The 13,910-nt window shown below is 39.4% G+C and overlaps 1 protein-coding gene across 1 annotated transcript in view; it reads right to left on the reverse strand.

Annotated features, from left to right (window-relative positions):
* LOC104463269 (protein unc-79 homolog) overlaps positions 1 to 13,910 on the reverse strand; it is a gene marked incomplete at its 3' end in the record, with an annotated part of 68,242 nt that overhangs the window by 33,788 nt on the left and 20,544 nt on the right. Inside the window, 14 exon segments of the mRNA XM_010075519.1 lie at positions 645 to 826; positions 1,182 to 1,339; positions 2,376 to 2,524; positions 2,609 to 2,688; positions 3,101 to 3,242; positions 4,255 to 4,482; positions 5,101 to 5,322; positions 6,726 to 6,866; positions 8,078 to 8,201; positions 9,097 to 9,287; positions 11,203 to 11,433; positions 12,315 to 12,486; positions 12,821 to 13,050; positions 13,867 to 13,895. Coding sequence (XP_010073821.1) covers positions 645 to 826; positions 1,182 to 1,339; positions 2,376 to 2,524; positions 2,609 to 2,688; positions 3,101 to 3,242; positions 4,255 to 4,482; positions 5,101 to 5,322; positions 6,726 to 6,866; positions 8,078 to 8,201; positions 9,097 to 9,287; positions 11,203 to 11,433; positions 12,315 to 12,486; positions 12,821 to 13,050; positions 13,867 to 13,895 — 2,279 coding nt within the window.

The following is a 13,910-nucleotide window of genomic DNA, read 5'->3' on the forward strand; positions in this document are numbered from 1 at the left end:
TAGGGACATGGTTTAGTGAGTTAGGTGGTGTGGGCTGACAGTTGGACTTGATGATCCTTGAGGTATTTTCCAACCTTAATGATCCTATGATTCTATATGTATGCTCTGATGCTCTGACCCACTTTTATATCTGCTTAGTTTCAACCATGAGAATTCTGACTGGCAGGGTCTCTCACATGCTTAAAATTACATGCCTAAGTAAATCTTGAAGAAATCAAGACCATGCTTGGCGTTGCTTGAATATATTTTCTCACTGTCAGCTCAGCAAGGTGTCATAAGACCTAGAGTTTTTTTTAATTGAAAAATGTTAATATATTTTAAAATAATAAAAAATACTTACAACTTTCTAAGATAGCAGTTAAAATGCAATAGTAATCCTTTGCCATCAAAGTTTTTACGGTTTGACTCAATGATCTCAAAGGTCTTTCCAACTTAAACAATTCTATGATTCTATGATTCTACACTGGGGCTAGGGCAGCATCATTTCCCTTGACTATTTTGTGCATATGTCAATTACCAAGACCCACAATGCTTGCCTAAAAAAGTATTAGCAGTGATTGTGATGCTCTATGCCTGAATCACTTTGAACTTTGGGTGAAAACCCAGATTCCTGTTTGAATATTTTTCCCATATAACAAACCTACCTGTAAAGCTGGCCTCTTTATGGTGTCAAGTAATAGCCCAGCTCTTGTAGCTACTGCTGGGTTGACGTCTTCCACAGCAGTCAGGAAACAGCAGAATGCATGAGCCAAAGAGTACTTCAGTAGATGGTTTTTTGTCACAGAGTGAATATCCAAAAATCTGCACAACACAGCCACCTTCTCCACTGTAGCAGCCATGCCCCCAGATAAAGAAAATATAAATATTAATTTAGGCAATGGCTTCATTATGTCCTGATTAATATACCTCTCCTAGAAATTTGCACATCTGAGAAAGTAACAACAAAAAATAGCTGGCAAGTGTTGCAATTTTGATTTTACTTTGATTATGCAAAATGTCTCATGTTCTCCCTTATCCTACTGCTTTTTTTGCACCAGAGCTTTGCACCAGAGTATCTCCAAAACTCCCCAAAGCAGCAAAAAGATAACCATCTATTATTGGTCTCCTCAGTTACAGCAGGGAAAGCTCTACCTCTTCAGTGAAGCAACAAAGAGCAAATGGTGTACATTTCTCAGGCCTACCTGCTTCAAACCTCATCTTCCAATCTTTGCTGTTGAAATTGCTGTTTATGATTGTCCAGAAAATGTCAGCTCCATGGGGAAGCGAAAGTGCATGAAGAAGAAGTGGGACTGCGAGGGAAGAAAGCTGAGAGAACTCAGACTTCACAACTCCCCATAAGCTGGAAAGGCCAAAAAGAGCAAGGCTGCTTACAAAAGCACTCCCTTGACATCCTTTCTTCTTAAAGTCTACACTGTATTGTTGGAATGTATTTTTCATTAAAATCTCTATGAACCATCCTGGGCATTTATGTGAACACGACAGGGTTGCTGGTAGAATAGAGCTACTTGCAAATCTTCAACTACAGCAATTTTTCTTGAAAATACAGGTTCAAATATTCCATACACTGAAACACTGCAGAAGTTTGCCTAATTCAAGGCACAACTGCCACGCAACATAATATATGCTGTGAATTAGCAGTTTCAGTATGACCAGCTTCAGCACACAAGCCACATAAACTGTCTTGACACCATGAATCATGTACATCCACGAGTAACTAAGATGTCAGGTGTTCACAATTTGCTGGTATTTAGATCCAGGACAGATTCCCTAGTCTGCTAAAACCCTACAGTCTCAGGAGATGCTCAGTTAAATTGATACAGAGCAGCTGTAAGCACTTATGAACACAGTCTATTTCAGAACATCACACACTGATGTTTATCCAGTGAGTTTTCTGCAAAAGTCCCTTTCTCCAAAGAGAATCTTACACAGATTTTCAATCCAATTCACTCTGATTCTAAATGAAAAAACCTCCCTTACCTCTTAAAAGTAAGGTGTAAGTAATACTGTTCTCTCAGTTTTAACGCTATAGCCCTATAAACTCCTGCCTCTACATCATCCTTTATTTATATTGTAGAGTCAGGGAAGATACTCCAGTCTCAGGCAATGCTATTATTCAATATGAGAAACTCTGACTCATTGCAGAACAAGTGATACGTGACGTAGCAGCCATGATGGACAATACAGGTTACCTTGGTTTCAACTGCAACTTCTTAATTAGCCTGCGCAATGTGCCTTTATACAGTTACTTATCCTTTCCACAATTCCCTACCACTCTTTGTTAATTTTCCATGCTAAACCTTGAAATTGTTTGATGCCAACAAATGTATAGTTGGAGAACCAACTAAGTATGAAGACAAAACGTGATAAAAACCTACCTTGCAATCAGCATGTGATCTTGAATATAGGCAAGAAATTGTGGATGGTCCTTTCTTGCTATATACAGGCACTCCCCATGAAGACACAGGATCTTCAGACAGTTCAGCATGTTGAAAAGAATGTCTGGTTCTTCAAACCTGGACATTTCCTGTGTAAGGAGATGTACTACTCTCAACACAATGACATCACTTAGCCAAAAATTCAAACTATACAAACAAGTAATCAGTGTTACCTGCAATATAGTGTATATGAGCTTCAGGGTAACTGGAAGTTGCTGATAACAAAATTTTCTTTCTGTGTCATTCTTTATTGCTGTTAAAAATGTAAGTTACATAAAATGTTGTTAAAGTTCTCTCATCTTTGGATTCAAAATAAAACTAAAGAATGTCAAAGCGATGAAAGACAAATTACTTCTAGCCACAGTAACCCTGCAGTCAGTAAAGAGACAACAGCACAGAATTTGGCATGTAATGTTTTTGCTACTTTGTATGTTCAAAAAAACAAGATTTCTCCTAGCACTTTTTTGAGAGCCAGTCACACTTGCTCTCAACAAAAATACAGCCTTCCTATTCAATTAATATGTTGAAAAATAGAATGCATGATAAAAACGTGACTGCACATTGTTGGACTTGAAAGACTTCTTCACAACCTTGTATTCTATGTGAGTAGAAGCATTCCAATTAAAGCCTTACTGAAATACTCAATCTTCTCACCCTCCACCTACCAGCATTTTCTGGGGTCTCTACGTGATTTCCTGGGTTTTCTCCATGTTTTGGTGCCAATTTGTCTTCCTCTTCTCCTTCAGTTCCTATAATAAACTCAGGTCTAGTGTACAGAAGACTATCCTCGAGGTTATCTGTGGGCTCCTTTAAGAACATAATAAGTTAAACTCATTTCTTGACATTATCTAAATACATGCTCAGATCAGGCAGGCACTGTCTAGTTCCATGTACACTTGTGCATTCAAATCACCTGCTGTCTAAAATTCTGCATCAGCAAATGCATACCAACATGAAGACCGTGTTTTAAATATGGATTTAAGTGATACCACCTCACACAAACCATATATCCATACTGGAGCTGAGGTGGATCCAATCACAGGGCTGTGTTTTCACCAAACTTGTCCTTGCCTCAGAGGAGTAACAGACAGGAGCAGGGCCTATTTCCTACACTACTGTAGAGTTACAGGCTTAGAGGCAGGAGCTACCTCAACCACTTTTACACTGAAAAATGACCAGGATGGAGTTACTTCTGCCTATGGTCAGGAGCTCAGGATTACAGGTTGCCACTGTCACCTGTATGTTGTAAATCACAAGGTGGATCCTAGAAATGGTACCAAGCCCCAACACTCAAAAGACTTCACCGCTTGCTACTGTTCAGTTCAGGTAAGAATCTGAACTGAAAAAGCATGAGGTTATTTTTCTAGCACAAGTTACTGAATACCACATGCACAATATCTACTATTAGCATACATATCCAAATGGAATTCTGAAACTTTTACACATCAAAAGGCATCACTATGCCCACCACTTAAAAAAACCAAACAATTACTAATAAACATCCTGCAACATTTTATTTCACATTTTGCATTTTATTTAAGACACAGTATCATAGGATCGTCCTTCCAAAGTGAAACAGCACTTCAATGGTGGTGGTGGAAGAGTTCATACTGGATGAATACTGTCATCTTCCCTGGATTATTTACCTCAGTTCAAATTTAGGAAATTTTACAATTCAATGGCATCTTGCTTTAACCTCCCAAGCCCTCCATGCCAATGGTCAGCATAGCTTTGCTCCCTTCTGCACAATGTAACGAGAACAATGAAGAAGAGGAGTTTCAGCACACCAATAATATAAGCCCTTTCCTGCTCTACTTACCACAAGCCTGATTTCTTCTTTTGGAGCAAGCTGTTCCAGCAGCTCAAAGCCCAGCTGGTAACACAGAATGCTGGACTGACACAGACCACATTCAACTGCTTTTTCATCTTTCTGACAGGTGTGAGAACCACCCCAGGGTGCCTGGAACACATTGTTTATGATGGATATTATATCTTTTGAAATGCTGTTCTCTAAGCCCAAAGTGACACCATCATCCTGGAGTTCCATCTGAAAGAGAATGAAAATGAGTAAGGATTTATTATTTCTTTAAAAGCCAGAGCACTAACTATTCTGCCTACTCCTACATTTCTGTCGGTGTTATATTACAGTGCTGAGAAGAATTTGACACAAACTAGAACTCACAATATTAAATTGCCGCTGGTGTTGAGCCCCAAGTTCAAACAGCTAAAGTAAGATATTTAACTTAAATAGTCAATTTCAAGAACAGGACCCATGAATTTTACCTGGAGACAGTTACCCAAAACACTTGGCCTTTGATTCACAATGTACAAATTTAGCTATCCAAAAATTATGCATCTAATCTAAGTCTATCAACAAGCCTCTGCTTTAGTCTGTAGAAATAAACCTATCTCCAAGCAGAAGTTCCTTTCACTCATACGAGTTATCGAACATGAATGTGGAGGTATCTAACTTCTCTTCACTGACCATGATCCTATAACTCCTATATGGATCAAGGCAGATGACAGCTGTAGAGAGACTTAAATGTCTTATACTTCACGCCAGTCCCTCAGCAGAAAGGGACTCAATACAGGATTAAAGGAGAGCCAAAAGTGACTACAGACCTTCAGCACCTCCTCAATGTGGGTGTTTTTCTTCTGCAATTACCTGCTTCAAGATGAGATCAAACATCAGAATGAAGCAATTAAGATTCATTTCATCATCTTCACAGTCAAAATCAATTGTCTTTCCACTGGGGTGCCCAAAGTTCTTGAAAGGGCTATGGAAAGGACTACGTATTGGGCTCCTAAACGGGCTTTGGAAGGGGCTTGGGAAAGGACTCAGCATGTTGTGCTGAACTCTGCGCCCGGGGTCAGAAGCAACGCTTACCTGAAGACATAAAGAATCAACATGTTCAAATGACTGTTAGGCATTTAAGCAATGTCATTCTATACAAAACTGCAGAAAATGGCAAGAACTTTGACAGCCTTACTATTGCCTTCTGTAATTTTTTTGCAAAATCTAAACACATTCCTTAATGCCATTAAACGATGAAATATGACAAAAGTACAGGAGTCATATTCTGCACAGATGTATACATTCTCTTAAGTGAAGTGGCAGACATCCATTATCTTATTTATACTAAGGAGGAATTTTAACATTGTAAACCAAACATAAAATTGGCACAGGCAGTAAAATGCCCATCAGGTTACAATGATCTGCTCCATGATCTAGGGACACGAACTTCAACAGTAGGAGGTTGATAAAGAAGGCTACCTCAAGAGAACAGTGTAAGTAAGGCTATACCAAGCATACAGGTAGACGGAAATGGAATAGACACAACAGTAACAAGATGCACAGTCTGCACTGATTTATGTCTGTATCACCGTAGGCCACATAAAACACCCTGAGAACCTCTAAGTGTTGCAAGAAGATACACAGTTAGATGACACAGGAGGTCTATTTTTAGGCCAGCTACGGTCTAAAAGACAAGACAGTAAGTTTCTCTTTTTTTTCTGGTTAGTTTAGAAGCAGTAATGGGCTAGCTGTGGGAGTGCTCTGTGCTGATCTACATGAGAAGACACGCACACCACATACAAGGAATCAAGTGCCTAGATTCTGTATTTCCTTAAATCTAAATATTGGACCTTTCAAGAACTCTTGTTCCTGCCGTCCTTGAAGCATTTCATCCAAGACTACTGGGAAGTTAGTCACATCAGCCCAAGTATGTGTAGGGACTACAGATCTGTACATGTTTTCTTCCAGACCATAAATCTTTGACAGACAACTTTAGATCAATTATTGTATCTCTTGGATGGGGAAATAGAAATAAATAAACAGAAATAAAACAGATGCATGGAAACAGAAATAAATTCTGTTCTGTCACCCTCCCAAAACATACCTAGGATCACTGAATTTATACTAAAATACAAAAGCTCACTCTGAGTGACCAGTTATTCATAATAACTTGCTGTTGACAGTTATTAATAGAAGGTGCAGAGAATGAAAGTGGTTGGAAAAGACACCAAGAACACTCCAAACATAACCCAAACAAACTAGTTCACTATGGAAAAACTGCAGTTTTTCTCCAGTTCCTATCTGCATTATTTTTACACTGACCATGTGATTGGTATTAATTGAAGAAGTCATGACAGTTTCCTTCCATTCTCAAAATTTATAGGGTTTCCAATCAAACACTGCTATGTTGAAAGATGACTTTTTAACTCTTCACATACATTCTATCAGGAAAAGTGTTCTAAGCAAAAAAAATAAGCAGGATAAATAACAGTTACCCTCCGAGCTGCAAGATTTCCCACCAGTTCACTGACTCTTGATTTTCTTTGATTTGCTAACTCTTTTACAGAATTAACTCCATCAGAAAACATGCTGATTAGTAACTGAAGAGGGACAACAATGTCTAGTTCAGACAACACCTGAGGAAAGACAATAAATAAAAAAGCATGAGTTTCAAGTTTGTTCAAAAATGCCAGCCACTTACAAGGACCTTTATCATATGATCCTCAAGTTCAGCAAGTTCTACGCATTTAATTTTGGGATTCATTGAGATGAGCTGTGAGCTTAGATTTCAGTTAGAATCAGGACAAAAGAGAACTGGCAAAAAAAAGGGTATTTTCAAAATATCTGTTGGCATCCTTTTGGTGTGCCCTGAGATCAGTTTTATGCACAAACACACAGGGACGTGAGATTGTTCCACAAAAGTATTTCTCTAAAACAAAAGTGTTACAAATACTTGGATGAAGAACTATTTATTACATGTATTATTACTTAAAACTGAATTCCTGTATTTATTCTAAGAATCAAGTCAGAAAGGTTGCCTACAGATGTCAACCATAGTGACAGGAGGGTTATCTGCAAATCACTAAGGGATATTCATCATCTATTTTGTCACCAACACTCAGACAAATACGAGCTCATTCGTACTTGTCATTAACTCTTATTAGGTCAAGAAAAACTTAGAAAAAAAAATCATACTTTGCCTGAAAAATCTGCGTACATGAAAATTGTTACAGTCACCAGGTAAACTGGTCTTTCATGAGGCTTAACCAAAATAACCCTCAGCAGAAAAGAAGCAATAATGAAGAATACAGATATTATCCTGAGGTCCTGTGGAAAATTTTAGACCCTTCTTAATTCACTGCCCCCATCTGACATGACTGTCCCCATAGCTTTTGAACATGAACACTGGGTGAATGCCAGCTTTGTGGGCAAATACAGCACAAAAGGGCGAGAGCAGCAGAAAGCTTGATGGATAAAGAGCTACTCTAATCCAGAACTTCATACGAGGTAACAACTACAGCTGCTTCTGGAGTCTGGAATTAATTTTGGAATACACAGATGGAATTCTGCAGAGACTAAAAACTACTGCTGGCAAAAAGTCAGACAGCTGAATGGCTTTAGAGGCACAAGTGACATTCACAGGTAAAAGAAATTTCCAGGCTTCCATTATATTGCCAATGATGGGCTAGTAACATAAAGCTTTCCAGGATCTGTCTGTCTATCAACCATCCTTACACTGGGGCTAAGCAAAGGACAGAAAGGTTCCACAATCTTTGGAAAAGCGGTTTCTTCCCCCCCCCACCATCTTTTGTTTTTTCTTTTACAAAATATATGAGAGGACACTTACATGCAGCCAAAGCAATGCTTGCTCTTGCACAGAGGCTGGGTACCCTGTGAATCGACAGCTAATGAAGCCAAACATCTCCTCCATGGAAAAAGGGAGAGGGCAAAGTTCAATATCAAACATTTTACTGAAAAGTAGAACAAAAACATAGCACCACTGAGCTACCATGGCATACGCTGCGTGATACATAACAGAAAACTGGTAGAAAGGCAATCTCATTATCAGCACTGATGATGCTTCTGTAATCTTACTTGCGTCCTCACCCTCCACAGGAGTTAAGCTAGGTTGCTGATACCACCTGTCCTGACTGCACAAGGTCATCTCTGAGTTTGGTAATTCACCTTAAGAATTTACATCACATCTCATAACATGCCCAGTTTCATTAGATAACAATATCTTTTTCAACATCCACTGTAAAAAATGGAAAATTTCTCATCTCACCACCTCTCCACTATTCCATGTTTACACTAAAGAAGTTTACATCAATACCTACAAATACAAACTTACAGTCAGTTTCAGAGTCTCTTCATCAGTTAAAAGGCAATGTGAAGTTTCATTGTCAGAGGCATACACCAGCCATGAAATTATGACTCAAGACAGCCACCATTCTTATTCTGGTGTTTTCTTTGCTCAACAGTGGAAGATATTAGCTAAATCAATACAAATCATCACTCTTTCAGTGCCAGCTCTACTAATCCCACCATGTGTCATCAACAGCTGGCCAGGAGGAGAAAGATGCTTCTTCCACTATGTTGCAGGAAGCCACTGAATATGTGCCTTGCTCACAGCAAAGAAGTATCCACGCTCTTGATACAGATTTGAGGATATCAGGAGCAATAAAAGGAAACTTTCCCAAAGCTTAAGTGCTTTAGTCTAAATGTAAGTCATAAAAAAATCAGAAGTCTTCACTCACTACTGTCTATTGCACACTGGCATTTTTATTTGCTGTCACCATCTTATCGTGCTAAAACCCTCAACAAACATTTGTAATGACAGAATGCTTCCTACGCACGTCTACATACCTCAACACTTCCCGGAACTCTTTCAGTTGATTATCACGCACTTCTGTCCTTATAGCTTCCAACCACTCTGGCATGATACACTCCCACACCGACTGGTTTATCACATTGTACGGAATCAAGCAAAGGATTCGATTCAGCCCTTCCTTTAATTGGGTCACAGCACTACACGATTTGTCCCAGTATCCACCAACCTGTGGGTATTTCCAAGAATCATACTGATGAACAACACTTCTAGTCTTGCCCAGCACCATAAATTTGCTCAGTGTGTTGCAACCAATTGTGGGGTGTGATCATCAGCACCTTTCAGCCTGAATTTACAATTCAGCCATGGGGATTACATTGGGTTTTTCCTCTCTCATTTGACCCACAGTACACAAAAGCACTGTCCAAGGTTTAGATGAAGTTTGTTCATTTCCAGGCCATGACACAGAGTAACCTCTCACTGTTTACAGTTCTCAACAAGGGACAGATCTGTTTGGTCAAACTTGCACCTTCAATTATTTGCTCTGGGCAACTTGTTACGGTGCTAGGTCTTTATTTTGAAAACCTTGATCTGTACCAGGCGTCCTTTTGTGGTTGCTTGTTTTGGCTTTTTTTGAGGGAAGGTTCTAAGTTATGGAAGCCAAAAAACCATACTTCTAAGTAAATAAGTAATTGGCCTACAGAGATTAATCATTCTAACTGACCTCAGCTCACATCTGCTGTTCCTGACTAATGGCTCTAGAGATGCCTGCTGTTTTGGCAGCAGCTACTGATAATGTCAGCCAACAAACTATTTTTTCTCCATTCATCACAGCTATAATTTCATGGCTGTTTGTCTTCATGTTCTAGTGAACCCATGCAAATCTAGCAAGTTGTCAGTCTAGTCTTACCTATTGCAGTGGGGGTAATAAAACTTAAAAAAAAGGGTCTGGATCCAAGACAAGAAAAAGATCCATAACAGATTACAGCATGATTCAGTGAAGTTCAGTCCTTCCTTTCCCCTTTAGCCTCAAAGCCCAGATCTCTTTTCTTCAGTTCTAACATTCAGTTCATCCATCCACATCTCAAATTTCCTGCTGCCCTCCAATCCTCCCAAAGCCAGGTGTATCTTCAGGGTGATGGTTCAGAGTAAGACACATACACAGGCTGGTGTGCACAAGTACAGCAAATCCCATATATTACGTCATGAAATATCCATGAATGCAGACTTCATCCTTCATAATGTAATGTATCACATCGAGTCTTTATGGCCCTTCCTAGTCTAGCCACTTAATTTTAGGAAACAAAACCAACATGCCCCCTGGACATTTTACATAAGAGGGTCACAATATATAAGTCTTCTTACAAAAGCACATGTGGTATAGTTGGCAGTGATAAATGAGGAAAAAGTCTTAAACCCCTCCCAAATATAAAGTTCCTATTTTCATGCTGATGTTTCATTTTCTATAGAGGAATATTCACATGCCAACTTTTTTGCCCGTCTTCACTATCTAAGTTAAGTGGCAAGTTCTGCTTCATAATTAATGGACAGAAAGAAAGACTTTCTAGAAGTAATTCCAGCAATGGTGTCACTTAGGCACCCTGAATGACCTTCCAAATAAGTCTCTTTCTCTCCATCTGCAATAAGGTGAAACATGGCAGACTAGTCTCTTAACTGAGTCACTTAAATTAGGTATGTGAAGCTACAGGATAACAGGATGCCCAGAGTTCCTTTCAGTTACAACTGTGTGATTTCATGAAGCTTAATTCCCAGCTGCAGAGAAACATTAGTAAAGCAGAATAGTAAAGGACAGTCTTATATCTGGGAGCAGACAAATTATACCTTTTACTAAAGACAATCTTGGGTGCTTCAGCAGCGTAATGGAAATGTGCAGGTATCAAAAATGTACAGTATCTTTCAATATTATTATTCTTCCAACTTGTTTTCATATTACTGTAAATAATCCCCACTCTTTAACACAGTAAAACTAAAAATGCTATGAAGACAAAAAATTCCCGAACTCCACTGCTCCCTCAACCACTGAGATTGCTTTTGCCTTGACACAGCTGGGGGAGAAATGGTCTTTATACTTAAGCCTTTAATCTCATGGCAAATAAAGGAACCTTCAAATAAATTATTCTTACCCTGGCAAACTCCATTGGTTTAGGAAGGAGGCACATAACCATGACATCAAACCGGACATCACAAACAGTCTTCAACCACTTAGTAACAAACTGGGGTTTGAGCTTTTCAACCAGGCTACCGACTTCATCGTCCATCATGTAAGCTGTAGAGTGAAACCACTGGAATACCATGCTAACTAGCCTTGCTAAACTCTCCGTGGGTGTATTCTCACTGGGAGTGCAAAGGCTCACCTGGAAGACAGAAACACAAATCAAGTTTCATTTCCAGAATTAAAGGTGGCAAAGTGCTTGTCTAGTATATTTCACATATTCCCAGAGATATGAGGACGCAGATAACAGAAGAAAAACAAGCTAATCTGTTTTAAGTAGAGTTTGGCACAGGACAATTGACAAAACACTTCCAAAACAGAAAATATCAATAAGAGTGGAAAAAAACCCAAGCACTGAATTTTTTATTAGTTTCAACACTGAAAATATCAATACAGAATGCTTTTACAAACTGAAACATTTTAGTCTGAGCCTTAAAACGACTTTTCATTTCGAAAGCTAATGTAAGGGGGACCTACAGGTAATTAAGGGGGCCTTCAGGAAAGCTGAGGAGGGACTTTTTACAAGGGCATGTAGCGACAGGATGAGGGGTAATGGATTTAAACTGGAAGAGGGCAGCTTTAGACTAGATATTAGAAAGAAATTCTTTACTGTGAGGGTGGTGAGACACTGGAACAGGTTGCCCAGGGAAGCTGTGGATGCCCCTTCCCTGGAGGTGTTCAAGGCCAGGCTGGATGAGGCTAAAATAATGGCACTCAGCAGGGGGCACCCGTGAGCAGAAGATGACAGCACATAGAAGGTAAATTAAAAAAACAAGAGGGTGAATGATTCTGTTATACACTCTATACAGGACTCAGAAGGCAGTGACCAGCTCCACCTAAACTAGTTCTGAAATCTCCAAGTCTGACAGCTTCACAGAACTCCTTCTTCTTGCTTAAAAATCAGAGAAGTATCCAACTAAAGCCAAGAAGTGGAAAAAAAAAATATATATATAAAATTTAGGCTTCAGAAAGAAAAGGAGAGAGACACGATAGGAGCAAAATATGAGCACGATAATTTCTTACCAAGAACCAGATTCCAAACTGGCTCAGGAGTCGTTGGTCATGTTTGTCATCATCTTTATTATCAAAGTCTGTGTTGTCCAGGGAGTGATGGGAAGAGGAGAGGCCCATCTGTCTCCTGCGGTTGAGCTCATGCTCCCTCTGCTCAGCATGAAACTCTGCTTCCTTCAGCAAGCTATAAAACAAGCTTGTGGTCAGTGCATACAGCTTTCCTGCACTGCATACAGGTATCTGATCAAGAATAACTGGAGGTTAAGGCATCTGATGTCATCATTTTCATGAGAACAGTAATAAAATAACATCAAATTCTAGGGTTTAAGGCTGAATTATTCCACGAGGACAACATTCACAGCTGATCAGTACTCTGCTAAAGCAGCAGGAGTTCAGCACCGCTGCTCTGAACTTATCCTGGTGAAACTACAGTCAACTTGCACAAGATTTGTAGGCAATAGTTACATGAAAGCCTGATCAAGCTTTACATCTTGATGCCTTATAAACTGCCATGTTACCTGATCACAGCTTCCACAGTACACACAAGTTCCTCTGCCCCACACTCCCGGGTATTGATAGGGGGGGGCGAGGTCTGGTAAAGATGGGTTTCTGCAGCTGCCCCGACTTCGCTGCTGTGATGATTTGAATGGCATCTTTTGCAATAGCGCACTGGCCTGTTGCCATGGCGGCCACAGCAGCCCGCTGAGAAGCACGTGACAACAGCTCTTCTGACATGTGAACTACAGTTCTGCAAAATAAAAAAATATTTTATTAGGCTACAAGTATCACAAAGTGGAGCTGAAAACAGGGATGAGAGTCAGCACTGGGGAACTGGCTCAAGTGTTGGTCATTTCCAATATCACCATATATAAGCACAGCTGTGTACCAGCTCTTGATGCCAAGTGTCACTGAACTTCCAGAAAGACGAGCTCAGGCCGAAATGCTGGGCCTGGACTTAAATTATCACGGTTGCCCTTCTTTTGAAGCAGGTAATCCGGCACAACATAAAAGCTTTCTTTACCACAGAAGATCTAGAATATGTTATATGCTGTATTACTCTTTAATAAAATGTTATTAAAACACACTACCTGGTATGTATTGCAAGCAGATTCTTTTTGTCAGCAATCTTTTTAGAGCCAAGCACTGAAGACTTTCAGTCCACATATTTTTAAAAATATACAGTTTACAGTAGGATTTTTGTCCAATTTAGGATTAATCCAAGACTTCAAGGAGATGATAAAATATAAAACACTTAGATTTTAAACTAATCTCTTGCTCTATCCTCTTCATAAGCAGAGTTATCGAATGAAAACTGAGCTCAACTGCATAATTAAATCACTTTACTAATTGACACTTCAATAAAAACCTACAACTCAAATCAAACATCAGCAGTTTTAACAAAAAGAAACCTTGCTGCTGAATCATTCCCATACACCAACAAATGCATTCATGGATAAATTGTGAAAATTTGGAATGGCACAAAAGAGAACACACCACATAGTAATGGAATGACATTACACACAACATCAAATCATGCCCCATCACACAAATGACTGAATCTTACCTTCTTCTGACATATAGCAGAAATTTCAGCTGTAAGGGGAAGGC

This window comes from Pterocles gutturalis, unplaced genomic scaffold (assembly GCF_000699245.1).
Source record: "Pterocles gutturalis isolate BGI_N339 unplaced genomic scaffold, ASM69924v1 scaffold30902, whole genome shotgun sequence".
NCBI lineage: Eukaryota > Metazoa > Chordata > Aves > Pterocliformes > Pteroclidae > Pterocles > Pterocles gutturalis.